Source organism: Coenobita brevimanus, chromosome 61 (assembly GCF_032717465.1).
Source record: "Coenobita brevimanus isolate Jiangsu-jjx chromosome 61, ASM3271746v2, whole genome shotgun sequence".
Lineage (NCBI taxonomy): Eukaryota > Metazoa > Arthropoda > Malacostraca > Decapoda > Coenobitidae > Coenobita > Coenobita brevimanus.
Genome location: NC_137014.1, coordinates 2815843 through 2838902, shown reverse-complemented (window position 1 = coordinate 2838902; position 23060 = coordinate 2815843). Strand labels below are relative to the sequence as shown.

The 23060-nt window shown below is 41.6% G+C and overlaps 1 protein-coding gene across 1 annotated transcript in view; it reads right to left on the bottom strand.

The window, feature by feature from the left end:
- Positions 1-23060, bottom strand: part of LOC145403800 (organic cation transporter 1-like) — a 39288-nt gene that overhangs the window by 3939 nt on the left and 12289 nt on the right. The window contains exons 4-9 of the mRNA XM_080275480.1: positions 20553-20718; positions 18638-18792; positions 9739-9907; positions 8218-8290; positions 6247-6401; positions 5240-5454 (exon numbers count right to left, since the gene is read on the bottom strand). Of these exons, the coding sequence (XP_080131606.1) occupies positions 5240-5454; positions 6247-6401; positions 8218-8290; positions 9739-9907; positions 18638-18792; positions 20553-20718 (933 nt within the window). The remainder of the gene's footprint in view (positions 1-5239; positions 5455-6246; positions 6402-8217; positions 8291-9738; positions 9908-18637; positions 18793-20552; positions 20719-23060) is intronic.

Below are 23060 nucleotides of genomic sequence, written 5' to 3'. Positions count from 1 at the left end.
CCAAAAATTTTAGTGGTAACACTTTTAAAGTCGTACATTCACATAAATGCCAGCACAATGATATTCTTCACACTAACTCGTAATAATAACTATAAACTGGGGAAAATGGCTTCAGTATAGCTCACAGTACTGCTGCAAATAACAAATTAAACATATATATATATATATATAATTTGGAATCTTATTGACAGTATCATTTAATGTTCTCCGAGTGGGGATAACGGGTATCATATATGAGTGTACCCAGCTAATTAAATTAATATTAAAAACTTGCCCATCCCTCTTAACATCTTATTATGACTGATCATGTATTAGTCGGACTGTTATTCATGCTAGGACAATGACAATCGTGCAAATGAAATTATTTGCTCAACCGAGTGGCATGATGTCAGTGTGAGGAAGAGCTAGAAATTTTATTTTCGTATTTTCCCGTTCCCAATATTCCATTACTTACAACACAATTTTTCTCTGATGCTTTTAAAATTTGTTCTCACTCAGCCACTCAACCAAGGAAGATACAGTTGAAGCTATCCTAACAAATTAAAAATTTACGACATGGCAAGTGATAAAGATGGCCGCCGCTGAAACGGGGTGATGTGGGTGGTGGCGTCGGCACTGTGTATTTTTTGTGTGGGGCGATATTCAGAATTTTATGAGGAATTGGGTGCCACCTAAGAACACTTAAACATCCCCTGCTCATTATATGGTAAGTGCAGACCATGGAAACAGTTATTTCTTCCGTAATTGAATAGAAACCAGCGTTCGTTCAAGCTTTCGTAGACCAAATCAGTTTAAAAACTTAAATTTTATTTCGCCTTTTATTCTGCATGTGAATGGCCTTAATTCTCATCCATAAAGGTATTTAACGTCACTCATTTTTTTTTTTTTACTACGCTTGTATAGTTGTTACATGTCTCATTGAGTTAATGGTTGTGTTTAAGTTTTCATTGATGCTTGGCAATGGTGGCCGCACAACACCAAATGTGGGTTACAATATTATTATTAAATAATGATATTACAGTGGGTATGTTTTCTTCTGACGGAACTGTGCCCCTCCCACAGTTTGGATACCAAGTCGTGGTTTCAGGAAATGCAATGAGCCTTGGTTATGAGATGGTAGTGAGTCTCCTTGGTTACCAGCCAAGTTAACCCCACATCTGACTATACTTGGCCATCAGCTGAAGGGGTAAAAACAAACCAACAATAACCCTTTCAGTTTACTCTCCTTCGCGCCAGTTTTGTCAACCGTAATAGGGCTAACATTTACTGTAGTGTTGAATGCTTTACCTAAGTTGATTTACTTTAGTGTTGAGGGGTTTACATGTTTATATAGTAATCTCATACCGCTTTGCCATGTTTAGTCGTCATTAGTTATTTCATTGCAAGAAGTCTCGAATCGTTTAATCCAGTCCTGTTTATCTTTTATTCTTGTGTTATGAAACGTATTATAATTTATGCTAGTACCGGTACTGATTAGCATTTTATAATTTACCCATGCATTGTCATGTTTATAATCCCATATTCCAGTGTGCCATTATATTTCTTCACATTCACTATGATAAAAAAAAAAAAAAAACGAAATTAAACAGGTTGTAGATGCCTTTTTTAGAAAACATTCTTGAAGTTTCGTCTTGAAAGTGTCCTCGATAAAATAGTGCTAACTGAAATTGTAAATTATCAAAACATACACACACACACACACACACAAGGAGGCAGATCTTCCGAAATCCTTTTCATATGGAATTTTCACAGGTTGATTAGGATAGGTTAGGGTGGAAGCTATGGTCTGATAGAAATTAGGGGCTTCCAGGGTTAGGTGTGGCAATTCTAGATGGCCAAAATCATAGGGGGGGGGTCGGGGCGAAGCCCCCGGTCTGGTTAGGTTAGGTTTGCGAATAAGCTGCCGCGGTCGACCAGGCAGCTTCCTTAAATACTCTAAAACGGGAATATATTTGTTTGCTCTATATACGTTTTATAGTCTAAAATCATCAGTTATGTGTGTTGGATACTGTACTACAGTTACTTTCCCTAAGAACGTGGGAATGTAAGAAAACAGGTGGCCTACCGCGCCCAACTGATAGTTTCTCAGTTTTTCATAAAGATCAGAATTGCATTTCTCCCCCCCTCCCCTCCCAAAAAAAAGAAAAACCTTGATTAAATTTGAAACAGACCAAATATAATTAAAAGTACAGAATAGATAATTATTTTTGTTTTATTAACTTTTATAATTACATTGGCGTTCTGCTAAGTGAAGCTTACCCCACCTCACTGAATTTCAAGGATAGCAAACTACTGTATACTCACAAAATATCCATTAGCACTTGTATTTGCTTATATATTGTACTCATTATTAAAACAAAATAATATTTGCTTATATATTGTACTCATTATTAAAACAAAATAATAAGAGTATTTTGCTTTTTTCAAATGCAAAGTGATAATTCTTCCAGGAATCACAAATAGCATTTTGACTTTTTTCCGATAGTTCAAATGCATAAAGTGATAATTCTGCTACTAATCACGCCCTTCCCTTTTTCGAGTGTTGGACCCAGCCCTGCTCCTGTGCACAAAGCTTGACTTACCGATCATTTTTAGCTATTACCTGGAAATGTTGAACGTCCCTTCATGCTCACGAAGATGCTTATACAAGGTGAGAAACCGCTCTTATTTTGTGTTAACGTGTCTGACCATTCCTGAAGAAAAACATGCAACACGAGAGAGTTGATTCTTTTCTTAAAACCGATTCCGGCCCGTGAAACTGTTATGGCAGAACTTTCAGTGTTTGGGAGGCAGTAATCCTTATGGTACGTTTGGATATTTTTTACTTGCTGTCGGCAGTTTCTATAATCGGATGGTTTAACTCATCTTAGGGACGTCTTCCATGAAGGGTGTTTATTTATTACGGGTATTGTTTTCACTCGGTTTGTCTGTTCGTTTGTCTGTTTGTCTGCTAACAACTATGCGCGGAAGCTACTGGTACGATTTTGACTAAAATTACAGGGATGATGGGCTTTGTTCTGATCACCTGATTAATGTTGGGCCACACTGGGCCAATGCCCAGGCTGTAGGCACAAAAAAAAAAAAAAAAAAAAAATAAAAAAAAGCCATAACTTTACAGATTCATCATATCGACATGAAACCAAAATCTAAATGTGCATCTTTCAAATCTGCATCCTATAACATGCTTCATTACATAAGGGGGGTCACCCCCTAGTTAGCAGTAGAGGGGTCAGTGTCAGGAGGGTCGGGCCTAAAATTTCAAATGGGCATAAAATCGTCAGTTTTCACCCGATTTACTCCAAATTTGATATGTGACATCTTTGACTAGATATTCTGGTGTGTTCATACGTCAGCACTAAAATGACTGCCTGGGACGGGTTTGCCGTGCCTTGGCACCGCTTCTCGTTATTTTTGTGTGCGTGTCCGACTCTGGGCATAGGCATCACAGTCTTCCCAAGGCTCAGTAGTCCTCCTACATACCGTATCATATACCTTCATATCATCATATGTCACTACATCGGCGCCAAAACCCTGCGTTCATGCTACGGTTGTCTCATACGGGTCTGGCGTATTGGCGTCAGCGGGGGTATTTTGACGTGTCGGCGGATCAGTATAATCCCACTGATCTTTGCAGACAGTGATAAGCTTCCTTTTTTCTTCATATGTCACCGCCAAATGAGTTTATTCGGCTTTGGAAACAGCTCATATTAGTGCAGGGTTTTAGTAGTGATCGCTTTAGTCTGCTTTCATCTGCGGGAGCTGAACCACTCACAACTTGAATGCTAAGTTGTGGTGGCATAAAATTCGATGAACCTTAACTATGAAGTAGATATGCGTCTCCTTGGTTACTAGTTAAAAATAACTTTCCAGTCAGTGTGGCTACATGAAATTTTGATGTCATGCGTCTCCTTGGTTACTAGTAAAAATGGCCCTCCAGTCAGAGTGGCAGCATGAAATTTTGATGAGTCGTATGGGGTAGGAACGAGTCTCCTTGGTTACTAGTTATAGTAATCCTCCATTTAACCGCCAGCAGCTCAGAAAAAGGTTAGGAATCTGTCATGAAAACTTATGATCCTTTCCCCGCGATGACGTATGTGGGTATTATTATGGCTTCCCTGAGACCATAATATTCAGCACCAGGGAGACATAAGACGCTTGAGTGGGACACAGCTCCTACAAGGATCATGAATCGTATGTTCGTTTGCACAGGTCATCACCAAACATCTGCTTCATAGCTGTTTAGTTTGAGTAGACCTTAATATTCTCATGTATCTTTATCATTATTTAATACTGACATAGTTTGCCTCGATAACATTGCCTGCTTATCCAAGAAAGACATTAAGGTGTCGTGTGCAAAATAAAACGGAAGAAGTGTCACAAGGAAGGGTGTTACAAAGAAGAGGTGTCACAAAGAAAAGGTGTCACAAAGAAGAGGTGTCACAAAGAAGAGGTGCCACAAAGAAGAGGTGCCACAAAGAAGAGGTGTCACAAAGAAGAGCTGTCACAAAGAAGAGGTGCCACAAAGAAGAGGTGCCACAAAGAAGAGGTGTCACAAAGAAGAGCTGTCACAAAGAAGAGGTGTCACAAAGAAGAGGTGCCACAAAGAAGAGGTGTCATAAAAAAGAGGTGTCACAATGAACCTTGAGGCGTCACAAAGAAGGGTGCCACAAAGAAGAGGTGTCACAAGGAAGTATCACAAAGAAGAGGTGCCACAAAGAAGAGGTGTCACAAGGAAGTATCACAAAGAAGGGTGCCACAAAGAAGAGGTGTCACAAGGAAGTATCACAAAGAAGAGGTGCCACAAAGAAGAGGTGTCACAAAGAAGAGGTGTCACAAAGAAGGGTGCCACAAAGAAGAGGTGTCACAAGGAAGTATCACAAAGAAGAGGTGTCACAAAGAAGAGGTGTCACAAAGAAGAGGTGCCACAAAGAAGAGGTGCCACAAAGAAGAGGTGTCACTAAGAAGAGGTGCCACAAAGAAGAGGTGTCACTAAGAAGAGGTGTCACAAAGAAGAGGTGTCACAAAGAAGAGGTGTCACAAAGAAGAGGTGTCACAAAGAAGAGGTGTCACTAAGAAGAGGTTTTACAAAGAAGAGGTGTGACAAAGAAGAGATGTTACAAAAAAAAGATGCCGCAAAAAATTGGGTGTCGCAAAGAATCTGTGCCACAAAGATGGTGTCATAAAGGTGTCTTAAAGAGGTGTCACCAAGAAGTATCAGAAAATCTCCCAGGTTACTTACTGTGCAGGAAGAATGTAGCAGCAATACAGAAACTAGCGATGAGGACGAAGTTTGCGTAGAATGTGAAGCGTCGGCCCAGGAAGTCTGTGAAGGCCCATCCCAGGAGGTTACTGGGCAGCTCGAAGATGGACAGGACGAAGTGGCTGAGGAAACTGTTACTGGGGAGGACGTTGATGCCCAGTAATAGCACCCCGTAGATCAGGTACGAACAGAAGCTGCGATTATTTAAAGTTATGGTGCATTAGAATTGGCTACACCACATTTACACTTTGCTGCGCTGTACTACTTATCTACTCTATACTATACTAGCCTACAGTACACCACATCTGCACCAGGCTACACCACACTGCATCACAGAACACCATATACCACAGATGCGTCACTAGGATTATAAACCTGGGATGGCTAATAATCAGGTGACCGAAGAACTCCTTAGGGAGGTAGGGAGTATTGCCTCTGGAAGTTTGGCGTGGTCAGTGGGGTAGTCAGAAATTTCAGGGGAGACAGTGCCCCCCCTGGCTGTCCCTCTGGCTATGCTACTGATAAACGTGCAACATACAGCGGTTGCACAGGTAAAAGCTACGTTGTATTTTAATTTACTGCACTACACCACACTACACTACGCTGCATTACCCTACACATTTGCTGGGCAAGGCGTTGACACAGCAGCAAATTATAGCCCATGCCAGGTACAGTACATAGGCTACAATGTCTGTCTGCATATAAATTACTCACTACTAGACAACAATGCACCACACGGTACGAACACTGTGCTGCACTAAAATACACTGTGCTACACTATACTGGAGTACCCTACACAACGCTACGGTATACAGTTTAATAAATCTTGTCCTTACACTAGGCTATTCGGTAACTCATTATTAAACTACGCTTTGCTATTCTGTGCAGTGAGATATTTTAGTAAAAGAAAAAACACCCTTATCCTGAGTTCATGGAATGTAAAGATGAGAGTTAGAGGGATGGTGGGTAAAGAGGGAAAGACCTACCTAATTATGAAAAGAAGCACGGCCCTTATCCTGAGTTTTGGGAATTTGAATGCATGAGTGAGAGGCACATCCGGTACAGCTTCATCCATCATCTTGCGCAATTGCACCTCTATCGCTTCTACTTCTAGGCCACTCACCCCATTCATCTCACCCACCTGCACACAAGAAGGAAGGAAGGAATAATAAAAAACTATCACCAAGCCATAAATTATTTGTATGTCACTAAGGCTGGTGTTGAAGTGGTTTTGGCGAAGAAGCGGCTTAATGATGAATCAGTTTGGCTTAAAGCACAGGGAGAAGGGAGAAAGGATGTGTCAATGAGATGTCCTTAAACTATCTACAAGATGATGGCCTATTAATGCGTATCTGCTCAGCGAAGATTATTAACTCCTAGGCTGTCTCAGTACACAGTACTTCCTACCAAGGCACACAATCCTGAGTGGGTGTTTGGTGGACATTCATTAGTTCAGTACACAGCACCACATGGGATTAGGATGCAACATTAAACTCCCATTTTCTGCAGGTCATCAGACTCACAGATCTCAGTGGATTTCAGTGGTTTATAACTGGACATCGTAAAGTACTCACACTTCACTGCCACTCGTACTGAAACAGAAAACCCATCGTATGACCTTTATAATTTTCGTCCTTTTGTATCGTAATTCACGCAGTTTAGTGGCTGAGAGACTATGCTGTATACATCCTTTCGAAAAGCACATGTTCATGACTAGCTTTTTATTTATTTATTTTTAATATATTGTTACCCGTCAGCATTCAAGGAGAGATGGCAATTTTAGGCCAAGATAAAATAAAGGGAGTGAAGTTGTAAGTAGGTGGCTTTCCCAGTTGTGTTAGATCTTGTTTGGTTTGGTTGGTTTAATATCCGTATATACAGATGCACAACCCATTCAATCCGATGATGTATTTTGCTGTTTTCTGATGCCTGTATTTAAGTTAGGGGAGACAGTTCTACCTGGAGGAGTTAGATATAGGCCTGTATTCTCGTCGTTAAGGAAGCTGCGCCTAACACCTCTTCCTAAGCGATTTATTTTGCCTGTCACACGTTTCTGTCGTCTTCTGTGTTCCTTAAATGATGTTAATATCGCCAATTTAGCGGATCTTGAATTTGGCTCTCTTTTGTGTTGTTTTTTTTTCGTGGAAGGAACGGTTTGCGGGCTCCTGGCCTTTGGTTCCTTCTTCCATGCATTAAGGAAAAAAAAAAATACTCCGCATAACTAAGGTACAGAAAAAAATTATAATAACCAGCCAGCTCCAAAAATAAATCGCTAAGGAAGAGGTATTTGGGGGCCTCCTAACTGAACAAGAATATGAGCCAATACCCATTCACTATACCAGGCCTTTCTCAACGCCTCCGGTTCGGTGACTTATTTTATGCTTGCTGCCTCCATACAATTTTATTCATCTCTGTGAGGGAATATGTAGCACTGAAGTTGTTAATGGGGGTAATAGTGAAGTTAATAAGGTAGTGAATGTTAATAGTGAAGTTGTTAATGGGATAATAGTGAAGTTGATATGGTGATTAAAGATAGTGAATGTTAAAAGTGAAGTTGTGAATGGGATAATAGTGAAGTTAATAAGACAGTGAATATTAATAGTGAAGTTGTTAATGGGATAAAATATAACACCTTTAGATAAATTGTCAGTTTTGTTGATGAAAATTATCTGAGAATATCGATTAAGATGAAGGTTATGTCTTTGGACTGAAGGGTTTGAACAGAACCTTATGGGTGTTGTAAAATGAGAGAGAGAGAGAGAGAGAGAGAGAGAGAGAGAGAGACCTCGCTAGATTTCTGAGGTTAATAGTTAGCTGGGAATATTAACCTTAAGCAGTTTGTGTGTGTGTCGTGTGTGTGTGTGTGTGTGTGTGTGTGTGTGTGTGTGTGTGTGTGTGTGTGTGTGTGTGTGAGAGAGAGAGAGAGAGAGAGAGAGAGAGAGAGAGAGATTACTAACCTTCACTAGGATATCAGCACATGAGTGGATTTGGCCACGGGACACCAGCCATCTTGGAGACTCTGGCAACACCCTGTCCAGAAACAAACATATATACATCACCTCTACACACACACACACACCCACACCCACACACACACACACACACACACACACAGTACATCACCTCTTAACACACAAACACACATATATATACATTACATCACCTCTTACACACACAAACACACACACATACAGTACATCACCTCTTAACACACACAAACACACGCACATATATATACATTACATCACCTCTTAACACACACAAACACACACATACATATACACTACATTACCTCTTGCTTAACCCTTTCACTCCCATGGCGTGTGTGGTTTTAGGTGTTTTAGGGATGGTTTTAAGTGGGTGTGTTTTAGTCATGGTTTTAAGTGTTTGTTTTAGGCATGGTTTTGTGTTTGTTTTAGGTATGGTTTTAAGTGTTTGTATTAGGTATGGTTTTAAGTGTTTGTTTTAGGTATGGTTTTAAGTGTGTTTGTTTTAGGTATGGTTTTAAATGTGTTTGTTTTAGGTATGATTTAAAGTGTTTGTTTTAGGTATGGTTTTAAGTGTGTTTGTTTTAGGTATGGTTTTTAAGTGTGTTTGTTTTAGGTATGGTTTTAAGTGTGTTTGTTTTAGGTATGGTTTTAAGTGTTTGTTTTAGGTATGGTTTTAAATGTGTTTGTTTTAGGTATGATTTAAAGTGTGCTTGTTTTAGGTATGGTTTAAAGTGTGTTTGTTTTAGGTATGATTTAAAGTGTGTTTGTTTTAGGTATGATTTAAAGTGTGTTTGTTTTAGGTATGATTTTATACTGTTTTAGGTATGGTTTTATGGTGTTTTAGGCATGGTTTTATGGTGTGTTCTTGGCGTTCTTATGTGGAGTTTTTGTTTGATTACGGTTTTAAGTTGTTTTATTATACATGGATAGACAAATAGATAGATGTAGATGGATAGATAGATAGATAGATTGATTGATAATAGAAAAAAAGATTATGGTAGCGTAAAATAAGAGGTAACTGTTTCCTTACAGCAATATTAAATGCAAAACAGAGCTAAAATATATACCTGCTACATCTCTCTCTCTCTCTCTCTCTCTCTCTCTCTCTCTCTCTCATATTCTTACTTTAACCAGACGATTTTATTCAGCTTCTAGAGAGACTTGGAAGGGTTTGATGCAGGCTTCATTTCCCCCCTGATACAGCTGAGTAAAATCGTCTGGAGGTAGCAAGATCGCTGGAAAAACACACGTCTGAATCAACCCCTTAATCCCACGACGCGTTACATTATTTGATATTCACTCATCCGATGGAGCGAGGATTCCGGGGGCTGTCAGGGGTGGGTGAATGAATATGTGGCCCATAGAGGAAACACACAAAAAAAAAAAAAAAAACAGCTCTACCATACTACCATTACACACACACACACACACACACACACACACACACACACACACACACACACACACACACACACAGCACCACCTTACCACCAGTAGGCAAATGCGGCGAGGTTTGGGATGCAGGAGAGGAGCGCCAGGTATTTCCAGTTAGGTATGGCCCATCCCAGCAAGGCCGCGAAGCACATGCCGAAGGTCCAAGCGGCGAAGGACAACATGGCCGCCAGCGCTTTCCTTTCGGCGGAGATAATTTCCATTGCTGCCGTAATGATAGAATTTAGTGCACGAAGGGAAATATAGTCCACGGCGTCTTGTGTAGTCAAAGAAGAAGGAGAGAAAGAAGTTATCCGCTCCTTCATCCCACTAAAACATTGATAAGGAGCGTCTGCGATAAATAATATTCAATTCCCTTTTTCGTTATTTTTAGTTATGCGTGATTATTCCTGTACCTTTTTCCTGTATTCTTGGATATGCGCGACTACTACTGCCCGAAAGTAGCTTATAAGTTAGGGTAAGTTAGGTTATCAAGATTAGGTTAGGTTAGGTTAGGTTAGGTACTACTACTACTACTACTATACTACTACTACTACTAAGCAGTAAAACAGTTAAAGAATAACAAGGCACCAGGGGAGGTTGGTTTATTTCCGGAAATGTTTAAAGTGGAGGGGGATAGATTAATAATGATCTTGACCAAGCTATTCAATAAGATATGGGTGACGGGGTTACTACCATCAGTTTGGAAGAATGGTGTAATTGTTAAAATTCCGAAGAAGGGAGACCCGAGTGAATGTGGTAATTGGAGGGGAATCTCTTTGTCACCGATAGCTTTGAAAGTTTTCAGTAGAGTGTTGTTAAATAGGTTGGAGCCAGTGGTTGAGGGTATTCTGAGGGATGAACAGGCTGGTTTTAGAAAGGGACGTGGTTGCAATGATCATATCTTTATAGTTAGGCATTTGATGCAGCAAGTTAATGAAATGAGAGTACCGTTAAGTCTTTGTTTTGTTGATTTTGAAAAGGCTTTTGATAGTGTTTCGAGAGAGACTATGGGGAAGATCATGAGACATTATGGAATACCAGAGGAGTTTGTGAGGGTCATTATGAACATGCATGGGGACACATTTTGTAAAGTGATGGTTGATGGTTGTCTGAGTGATTCGTTTGAAGTCAAGTCCGGAGTAATTCAAGGTGGTGTTCTATCGCCTTTACTATTTATATTGGTCATTGATTACATTATGAAACGTGTTGGAACAGAAACCGGTGCAGGTATACTTTGGGGAGAGAACAGGAAACTTTTGGATTTAGATTATGCAGATGATATAGTTTTGATTTGTGATGGGCCAGAAGAGATGCAGAGAGTGTTGGACTGTTTGGTGAGTGAAGGTCGCAAGGTGGGTTTGGTTATTAATTGTGGAAAAACTGAAATAATCAATATGAATATGGAAAATGCGCAGGAATGTGTAATTGGAGGTATGGTTGTAAAGCAAGTTGATAGGTTTAAATATTTAGGTACTTATTTAGCCAAGGATGGTTCTTTGAACTTTGAATTCGAGGAAAGGTTAAAGAAGGCTAATCAGGCAATGGGAATGCTTAAAAATATTTGGAATAATAACAATTTTTCTGTTCATACAAAAATCAAACTTTATAAGGTAATGGTTAGGAGTATCTTAATTTATGGACACGAGTCTTGGTACAGCACAGTGACTATGGAAAATAAATTCTTGGTGTTTGAAAATAAAGCACTTAGAAGAATATTAGGAGTTAAGTGGTGGGAAAGGATACCAAAGAAGAATATTAGGAGTTAAGTGGTGGGAAAGGATACCAAATAGTAGAATTAGAGAAATAACGGGAGTGCAGCCGATCGATGAATATGTTAGATTCTCACGATGGAAGTGGCTAGGACATGTGTATAGGAGACAGGGAATAGTACGAGGTACACCAGGGTGGGTGGCACTTGGTAGGAGAGGTAGAGGAAGGCCAAAAGAGACGTGGGTGAGGACAATGAGACGGGAAGCTGGAGATGAGTGTTGGGGAGATCTTGAGGAGTTAGCACAAGATAGGATGTGGTGGTGTGAGTTCATCGAGGCCCTATGCATCCCCGAGGGTGCCACAGGAAATGATTGATTGATTGATTGACTACTACTACTACCACTACTGCTGCTACTACCACCACCACCACCACCACCACCACCACCACCACCACCACTACTACTACTACTACTACTACTACTACTACTACTACTAGGGCTATGATGAAAGGGGAGTTCTTACCCCCCACATGCCTCAAGCTTTTACACGTGAGAAGGAAAATCATTGGAATTATCTGAAACACTATAGGAAAGCGTTAGGCGGTACAGCAACATTTCTTACCACGGACCATCATTGTTAACGGGTCCTGAAGTAGCATAATAGTAGTACACCGGGGAGCAATTTGGATTATAGTTTGTTTAATTTCGCTTGACAAATAACCGTAACCTTCTTCAGCCCAGTTAATGACCAGATGTCGTCAGGTTGGAGGATAAATTTCACTAGTAACCACGGAGACTCATTCCTACCTCATAGCCAAGACTAACCAAATTGCACGCCACCATGACTTAGTATTTAGTTGTATAATTGTTCCAGGTCACTCATAGAAAAATAAACCAGCTATAGTCATGCATCAGTGAAGAATTATCATCAAAACAACTGCGTACGTGGTGTTCAAGGGAAGAGGTGATGGGAACGGTGTGGTGATGGGACTTGTGATGGTAGTTTCGAAAGCTGAGGGGGAAGTAGCGAAGGGGGACGTAATGGAAACGGGAGAGGGTGAAATGGAAATGGGAGGGGAGAAAGAGTGGAAGTGGTGGGAGAAATGGCAGTGATTCTGCAGCACAAAACACATAGGCATGTAGCTAATGCTGCTGGGATATGGTGGGATGGCGTTACCTTACCTGGAAGATAGTGTGGCAACAGTGGGACGTGCAAGGCGGAGAGAAAGAAAGAGAGAGAGAGAGAGAGAGAGAGAGAGAGAGAGAGAGAGAATGTTGGAGGCGGGTAAGTCTTGGCTGGTGTGATATGAATGATGAAGGTATGATACAGTGGAATATGTGGAGCGAATAACACAACAGACTCTCTCGGGCTGCATCCTCTAGGGGTCATCCCAATCCCCCTTATTTTTCCCCAGGGACCTGTTACCACATTTCCAAGTATTTGCCTTTGGACCTATTTTCCTATTGAACCCATTTTCTCATTAATCCTATTTTCCACTGGGACCTATTTTGACTCTGAACCTGTTTCCTCAATGGACTGATTTTCCCTCATGAATTCAATTTCTCCTTGGAGATATTTTCCTTTCCTGCAGCTATATTCCGTCGTAGACCTGTTATCCCCAAGGACCCATTTTTTATTTTGACATTTTTCTCAAAGATCTGTATTCCCACATGGATCTATATACCATCACTGTCCTGTCATTACCAAATTCACGTATTGTCCCATTTCCATCCTTTTAACTATTTCCTCTAAGGACCTACGTTGACCTCTTGTGTTTGTTCCCACTTGGACCCATTCCCCAGGGACATAATCCTCTCTGGGCTCATTTTTCAACATGTGTATATTTCAGCCATGGATCTGTTTACCCCATGGAACCATTATTCCACATCCACCCAGCAGCATTGCCCTCTCAGCTACAAAACCACCCACTCACCCACCAACCCCTCCTTGATTATCCACCCAGCCTGTCCACCCACTCCACTCATTTACCCACCCTGCCTATCCACCAACCTACCCATCCCACCCACTCACGCATCTTAACCACCCTGCCACCCACCTGCCTACCCACCAACCCCTCCTTACCCTGCCCATCCCCAACACACAATGGCCACCCCGCCCACCCACTCCACCCACCCATCACCACAATAAGGTCCACCAGTAAGATGACTCAGCAACTTTCCACAAAACAGAGAGAGAGAGAGAGAGAGAGAGAGAGAGAGAGAGAGACAGAGACAGACAGACAGACAGACATGCATTTATGGGTAAGATGATGACGATATAAGAATGACAGGAAGGAATGATGGGATGAAAGATAGGAGTGAGAGTGTTGGAGATAATATTGTAATGGTGGTGATGGTGGTGGAGATGTTGCAGTGGTGGTGGTGAAGGTAGGACAGATGTAGATATTGTAGTGGTGGTGGTGGTGGTGAAGGTAGGAAAGATGTAGGTAGTGATGTAGTAGTATTCACGCCTTCGTGGATACCTTCAGAGGGGTTCCGGTAGAAGAGTAGGGGTAATGGTGGTGGTGAGACGGTCGTGGTTTTGAAGGAATGAAGTTAGCATGACGGGAATGTACAAAGACACAATTATCTTCCTAATTCCGTCTAAAGAAAATCTACACCTGATGAAGTACAGTGAAAATCCTAATTCTCTACCAGTGCGTGTTTCAAAATGGTTCGATGTTTCCGCTATATATTCGTCACACTTTGGGAGAGGATGGAGAGTGAGAGACTGACGAGGAGAATGTATGTCAGTTAGGTGGAGGGGAAGAGAGGGAGGGGGAGGCCAAGGATGAGATGGAGGGATGGAGTGGAGAGGTATATGAGAGAGGAGGGTGTGTGCTTGGAGCAGAGCAGTAAAATGGCGTTGAACAGGGCGACATGGAGGCGATTTGTTTGTGGCCACCCCTTACGGGATTAAGGCGTTTGGCAATAGATAGATAGATAGATATATTTTGGGAAGATGATTGTGTATTAAACTGTAGTCAATCCAAAATGCATCGCTCTCCTTATCGCACGTATCATTCAGAAACACGGACGGGGCATTGTGGTATACGGAGAAGCTTGTGATTATACGTGCATACCCGTATGTTATCCTTGGTGATTATTAAGACTCGAAATAGCACACAAGTTTACATGTTGGGTGCCGTGTGTGTGTGTGTGTGTGTGTGTGTGTGTGTGTGTGTGTGTGTGTGTGTGTGTGTTAAGGCAGTAGCTTGATTCAGGTGTGTCCTACAAAATTCGCTCATTTTCACATCCATCGTATCCCAGGTGTGCCAGACTTTTTTCTTTTTTACCTCGCCCGAACGGAGTCCGGCGAGGTATTGTTTTTTGGTCGAGTTAATGTGTTTGTTTTGTTTGTTTGTTAGCAACATAACGACAAAACGGCGTAATGAAATTATATGAAGCTTTTAGGATGTGTGGGCACTGGTCCCATAAGTAAGTGATTAAATTTTGGAGGTAATCGAGTGACCTTGAAGTCACGGATTTTCAGAGGGCTATAACTTGAAAACGGTTGAAGGTAGAGATATTTACTATTATAAACATACAGGAACTCGTAATATGGGCCTTCATTTGGCACCAAGACCTTTGATCTTGAATGACCTTGAAAGGTCAAACTCAGGGTCACGAATATTCAGGGGGCTATAACTCGAAAGTGGTTGAAGATGGATATATTTACTATTACCAGTACACACGATATCCCATACGGGTTTTTAATTGGCACCTTGACCTTTGACCGTAAGTGACCTTGAAGGGTCAAGCTCAAGGTGACGGATATTCAGGGGGCTATAACTCAAAACTCGTTGAAGATAGAGATAATCATTATTACCAATCTATAGGAAGTATCATATGAGCTTTCAATTGGCAGCATGACTTTTGACCTTGAATGACCTTTCAAGGTCAAATACAAGATCAAGGATTTTCAGAGGGTGTACCTTGAAAACATTTGCGCCATTACCTACACTTTAATTGTGCACTGACACTGAATGGCAGAAACGAGTCAGTATTTAACAGCAATAAAATAACTGCTGTGCCTGGAACCACTTGTTTATGTAAGGAGACGAGTGAGTCTGTTGTTGTGGAATACAAAAAGGAATCCAATGTTTTTAATGTCAGCAAAAAGTATATCATAAAAATAAATAATGTAGCGAAATACAACTAGGAATCCAAATCTTAACACGTCGTATTAATTAGGAACGTTTTGACCTCAGCTTAGAGTGCTATCCCTGTTTCGTGTCGGTTGAAGCTCCCTGACATCTTTTTTTAAGCGATTTATTTTGTTTAACACTTTATTTTCCTTTTCTGTGCCATCTAAATCCTTCCAATATCGCCATACTCTGCCTAAATGACGTACAAAAGGCTATTTATCAGCCATGTCTAAAAATAAATGGCTCAGGATGAGGTGTTAGGGAGCTTCCTTAACCCACGAGAATACGGGCTACAGTTCCCTTGCTTACACATCCGTTGCTCAACAACTCGGTCTAATAAGCAAAATAAATCGCTTGGGAAGATGTGTTAGAGAGCTTCCTTACACATCCGTTCCTCAACAACTCGGTCTAATAAGCAGAATAAATCGCTTAGGAAGAGGTATTAGGGAGCCTCCTTACATACCTGTTGCTCAACTTCTCGTATGACATAACAGCGGCTGTGAATAAACGTATACATCACATTAATACAGAAACACATGAAGCTGTTGTGAAAATACGGAACTTGCATCACGACTGGTGTGTAAGATGGTTACCTCCAAGCATAAAATGAAGGCAGGACGACGTAACATATTCTGTCTGTGATTCTCTGTGTGTCCATCTGTATATTTATATCTATCTGTCTGTCTATATCTTTCTATCTTAATATACTGTATATCTCTCTATTTATCTCTATGGGTTGATATATTCTATCTGTAATCATCTGTATCTATATCTGTGTATCTGTCTGTCTGTCTGTGTATCTGTTTATTTATCTGTCTATCTTATGGGTTGATGGGTAGATGGATATGATCAAGACAAGATAAATAATTTGACCATAAAATCATAATTGATAACATTGATGGTTAGATGTCAAAGGATAATTCAGTAACTTTGTCCTTTTGTCGTAAACCTGTTGAACATCTGACACACACACACACACACACACACACACACACACACACACACACACACACACACACACACACACACACACACACACACACACACACACACACATTGTTTTGAAGTCTTTTTCCACTGTCTCGCTACCTCTTACATATTGTGCATTAAATAATACCATGAAAAAGTTAACATTCTCTCTCTCTCTCTCTCAGATGGAAAGTTCAGTAGCAGTGGTCATTAACTCAGCAATTTCAACGCCACCACAAAACATAATCCACGTAGGGGAGGCCACGATTTTCTATTCTAACTGTGATTTTCATTTACAGGAAGAACTAGACAAGGGAAGATTTTTGCACCCTTTTTCCTTCATCTTCCTGCAGAAAAAAAATATATATAACCTGCTTTAATTTTCGTCTCGTAACAAAGATTTATTTAGGAAGTTAGAAGAGAACAATAGGGGAGAAAGTAAAGCCTCCGTGTCCTTCCTGCATTCCAAAACCTGAGTTGCGACAGAGAATTGATTGTCAGTGTTTTGTGTGTGTGTGTGTGTGTGTGTGTGTGTGTGTGTGTGTGTGTGTGTGTGTGTGTGTGTGTGTGTGTGTGTGTTTTATTGGTTCATGTGTCCTAATAGGAGAATTGTTGCATTTTTCCTCTGTCTTTCTGTTTGGCTGAATCTGCAGTAAAAACCAGTTTCTACTGTAAAGTCCATCATTGCTATACTGTACTCTTTTCCTTTTAACTTGGCGTAAATTTGCCATCTCTCCTGAAAGCTGAGCTGTAACAATATATCAACACTAGAATGTATAATCTTTTCACTCTAACTTGGTCTAAAATTGTCAAACTTTGTCTATAATTTCCATCTCTCCATCTTGAAGGCTGAATTGTAGCAATTGACTAATACTGAAATATTTACTCTTTTCATTCTAGTTTGGCCTAAAATTGCTGTCGCTTCATCCTGAGGGCTGAGTTGTAACAATAGATTAACACTAGAATAAGGTGCTAGTCACGAAGAAGTGCTGTGGAAAGAATATAAAGCCATAGTACCGTCTTTTTCTGCCGTTGAACAGTATGAGATAAGCTGGAAAAGGGTGAAAATCTGGATTAGGTTAAGGTAAAAAGGGTATAGATTAATTTTTAGAAGCTTCTTAACATCTTTTCCATAGCGATTTATTTTTAGATATGGGTGGTTACTATCCTTTTGCATGTTATTTATGCAGAATATGGCGATAATGAAAGGATTTACGTAACACACAAGGGGACAGTAAGGTGTAATAAATAAAATCGCTTAAGAAGAGGTGTTACGGAGCTTCCATAACCAGCGAAAATACGAACCCGGTTATTTATGTGTACCACCTTCCTTTGCAATTCTTTTTCTTACCCCCACTGACACATCCACGCCCACATCAGCAGGCTGAGTCCTCCCCGCAACACATCACGCGAGCACCTAGTGGAGCGCTATATACGGGTTACCCTGTATTATTATGGAGTAATGTGAAACTAAATCACTCAGGGAAAGATGTTGCGAACCCTCCAGTGCCAACGATAATGGAAACTGTATATATTGGATTGATATAAATAACAAGCAAAATAAATCGCCAAGGAAGAGGTGTTGAGGAATATTCACGTTGATTAAGGAATTAATAGTAAACAAGAGAATATCAATGTGTCCTGTAAAAATAAATCACTAAGGAAGAGGTTTTACGAGCTCTTCTACAGCCAAAGAGAGAGAGAGAGAGAGAGAGAGGGAACTTACTGATGATATATGGAAGCCTCCTATGCAATAATAATAATAATAATAATAATAATAATAATAATAATACCGTAATAATAATAATAATAATAATAATAATAATAATAATACCGTAATAATTGTAATAATAATAATGATAATAATAATAATAATAATAATAATAATAATAATAATACATACATACAAAGAGGACTAAAATATTGTTACTGTGAACGTACTGATGAACGATAATAAACGACACAAAAGAAATACAGGACATACAGTAGTTATGAACGCACTGGTGAATGAAAAATAAACGATACAAAATACAAGAAATACAGCAGTTATGAAAGTACTGATAAACGATAATAAACGATACAAAAGGAAAATACAGGAGTACAGTAATACAGTAATTATGTACGTACTGATAACATATGGCATGAGGTAGTTTGTCTCGAAGCAGAGTCCCTGGAGGAAGCGAAGGACGGCGTGGAGGAAGAAGTTGGAGGCGAGGAGGAGGGGCAGCGTGAAGGTGATGTGCATGACCAGGCTGACGAAAAACATGAGTCGACGGCCCGTGCTGCAACCACACGCAGGAAGGGGGTTAAGACACACACACACACACACACACACACCGAGTCATGCGTTAACGTATCCGTGTGTATGAGCAAAGAAAATGCATGTAATATTTTGGGTAAACACGTACGTTGTTGAAAGGCGTGCTTTGCGTCCTGTTTTCCTACCGACTGAGCCCTTGAGCCGTAGAGGAAGCTTCGTAACACCTCTTCCTAAGCGATTTAGTTTACTGGACCGTACGGACCTCTTCTGTACCACTTAAGTCATGCAAGTACCACCATTTTCAGCGTACACATAAATCGATGTTTGCCAGCCGTATCAAAAAATAAATCGCTAAGGAAGAGGTGCTAGGGAGCTTCCAGAACCGACGAAAATACCTGTGCGTTAATTAGTGTTTGTGCACATACAGTACGTCCGGTGTGTTAACCCCTTCAGTACGGCGAGGTAGGGTTTAGGGGATTGTAGATTTGCGCGGTTACGTCCATCAGTCCGTCCGCAGTTACGTGTCCGCCCCGTAACTTTGACATGCATGGACAGATTTTGATATAACTTCACACAGTTGCTCCCCATACCATGACGGTGTGTCTCGCGCAACAACCAGCCATCTACCCCCAAGGTCAAGGTCACACGTGCGGCTCAAACGTGGTCTGGTGCTGCCATACTTAACAGGCATACCTACATTCGTGTCCGCTCTGTGTGTTGTGTGGGGGGATCACTGAATGGCTGTACATACGTATTGCCATCATAGCCACATTGTATACACAGTGCATATGTATGGTTAGCATCCGATAGGGGACTTTGTATTGCATGACATTACGGTATTAGGCAGGGACTTGATGTATTTATTTTATTTTTTATTTATTTCTTGCAAAAAGTAACCAAGTGCCAGAAGCCCGCAAGACTGTTCCCGCCAAGAAAAAATAAAAAAATAACAGCCACTTTCTAGATCCGTTCATTCTGAGCCGCGTTTAATTTAAAGACTGGTGATCATAGGCAGTAGGAAATACAGACAGAGGAGGAGAGTTCCAGAGTTGACCTGTCGCATACCTGAAGGACTTGGAGTAACGATTAACTCTTGCATTAGAGAGTTGGAGAGAAAAAGGATGAGAGTGTTGTCAGACGAGTGCTGCGGGTGGAGGGACGCAGGCAGGTAGTTCAGAGGGGCAGTGACTGTTGAGGTAGCGATGTGCCATTCTGATTTTAGGGATTATAATGTTTTCACCTTAACTTGGGGTAGATATTAGTTTTTTTGGAGGCTATTACTCGCGCCTCAATGGAAAAATAAGTACTGCAGCATTAAATTCGTTCCACAGCACTGCTTCGTGACTAGCATCGTATTCCAGTGTTAATTTATGGTTACGACTCAGCATTCATGATAAGGAGGGGGTAGTTTTAGGCCAAGTTAGAGTAAAAAGGATATAGTTTGGAAGAATTAGTGTTGTTTGTTGTTCCTGTTTGCGTAGTGAAATAGTGGTCTCTCTCTCTCTCTCTCTCTCTCTCTCTCTCTCTCTCTCTCTCTCTCTCTCTCTCTCTCTCTCTCAGACTATTACGATATTCAAAAGACAAATTTAGGAGAGACAGACAGACAGAGAAGAATATGGCTAGTCAGAGATGGTATTAACAAAGTGAAAGGAATTTGTAGGAATAATAGAGAGAGAGAGAGAGAGAGAGAGAGAGAGAGAGAGAGAGAGAGAGAGAGACAGACAGACAGACAGACAGACAGAGACAGAGACAAAGAGAGACGCTGGGGGGGGGGGAACTCACTACTTATCCGCTATGATGGGGAGAAAAAATGTTCCCACTGCATTCCCCGCCATGCTGACAGACATGGCCGTGTGGGAGAAGTGCTGCCTCTCACACACCCAGTCATAGGTGGTGGCCACCGTTGATGTATACTGGCTGTGGTCGAACTCCCACCCGTTGACGCACCCTGGAAGATAGATAGATTGGTAGGTAGATAGATAGATAGAGGGGTAGGTAGGTAGGTAAGTAGATAGATAGATAGATAGATACACCCAGTCATAGGTCGTGGCCACTGTTGATGTGTACTGGCTGTGGTCATACTCCCACTCATTGACGCAACCTAAAAGATAGATAGATAGATAAGTAGATAGATAGATAGCTAAGCAGTTAGATAGATAAGTAGATAAATACACACGGCCAGCTATCATCAGTCTGAATAAATCGTCCTTAACCCCTTCAGCTCAGCCACGTATATTTTCATATTTGTTCTTCAGACGATTTTACTCAGCATCAGGACGATTTTTTTAAGAACTGGGGGTTAGATGCGAGCTTCACAACCCCCCCCCCAAGGCCAAAGGTGTGCCTGGGAGCTGAATAAAATCGTCTGGTGGTGGAGGGAAGGAGGGTTTGAGGTCCTGGGGTGAGGGGAGGTCGCTTGAGGTTGATGAAGTTGATTGTGATGATAGAGGAGGAGAAATAGGAAGAAGAAGAGAGAAAAAAAGGAGGATATGAAGAAGAAGAGGAAGAAGAAGATGAACACTAACAACAACAACAATAGCAACACAAAGGACAAGAATAATAACAAGCACAGAAGCAAGAACAAAAAAAAATGTAATCTCTATTCAGTGCAGTTTTTTCTGATATGAACACAACGGACAGACGTTTGGTGGAGTGGAGTGACGTAGGAAATGACGTAGGAAGTGACGTGGGTGGAATGACGTAGTAAATGACGTGGGTGGAGTGACGTAGGGAATGACGTGGGTGGAATGACGTAGGGAATGACGTGGGTGGAATGACGTAGGGAATGACGTGGGTGGAGTGACGTAGGGAATGACGTGGGTGGAATGACGTAGGGAATGACGTGGGTGGAATGACGTAGGAAATGACTTGGGTGGAGTGACGTAGGAAATGACTTGGGTGGAGTGACGTAGGAAATGACGTGGGTGGAATGACGTAGGAAATGACGTGGGTGGAATGACGTGAGTGGAGTGACGTAGTAAATGACGGGTGGAGTGACGTAGGAACTGACGTAGGGAATGACGTGGGTGGAGTGACGTAGGAAATGACGTGGGTGGAATGACGTAGTAAATGACGTGGGTGGAGTGACGTAGGGAATGACGTGGGTGGAGTGACGTAGGAAATGACGTGGGTGGAATGACGTAGTAAATGACGTGGGTGGAGTGACGTAGGGAATGACGTGGGTGGAGTGACGTAGGGAATGACGTGGGTGGAGTGACGTAGGAAATGACGTGGGTGGAATGACGTAGGAAATGAAGTTGGAAGTGACGTAGGTGGAATGACGTAAATGTTACACGCGCGTGAGTACGAAGCTAGGCGGAGATATTTGACCTTGTTCGCCCTTTCAGTAGGAGGAGACGGGGGAAGGGGGAGAGAGGGGGAGGGGAGAGGTGGGGAGGGGGGAGGGAGAGGGGGAGGGGGGAGGGAGAGGGGGAAGGGGGAGAGCGAGGGGAAGGGAGGGAAGAGGGGGTATGATAGCAGATGCCCTGTGGAAAAATCAAGCTTGTTCTGTTTCCCTCAAGGACTTAAGAAATTGGAATAGAAAAAAAAAGAAAAATAGCTTCCTTAGAGAGAGAGAGAGAGAGAGAGAGAGAGAGAGAGAGAGAGAGCATCCGTACCATCACAGTATTATCCAAACCCTTATCTCTCCCACACTCTGACATGAGCACAGATAATAAATGCTTTACTGATAAGCCTTGATGATATGCTAGTCCTGTCATACTGTAACTCAATGCGGCACAAAACGCCTTTATTTTGGGTTGTATTAATATCACATATTCATTTTTCCTCCCCCCTATCTCGTCTCCCCCTCCTCCTCCTCCTTCCTCTCTCTCTCTCTCTCTCTCTCTCTCTCTCTCATTTTCTTTCTTTCTTTCTCTCTTCCTCTTCTCCCCCTCCCCTCTCTCTCTCTCTCTCTCTCTCTCTCATTTTCTTTCTTTCTTTCTCTCTTCCTCTTCTCCCCCTCCCCTTCCCCAGCTCCTTCTTCCCTCCGTCTTTCTCCCTCACTTTCTTCCCCTCCTCCTTCTCCCCTCCATCATTCTTCCTCCTCCTCCTCCTCCTCCTTCTCGTCTTCTTCTCCGTCATCTAGAAATCCAGCACCAGCTGTTAAACTCCCTCAGTATCATGACTTCTGTTATTGTGCATGGAAAAGTTTGGAAGGAATGAGAGAGTGTTTTTGATCGGTGATATGAATGGTAAAGTTGGGAATGTGAAGGTGGATGGAATAGTTGGTGAGTGGGGTGTGCCTGCTGAGATAGATGAGAATGGGAGTGCGTTAGTGGACATTTGTGC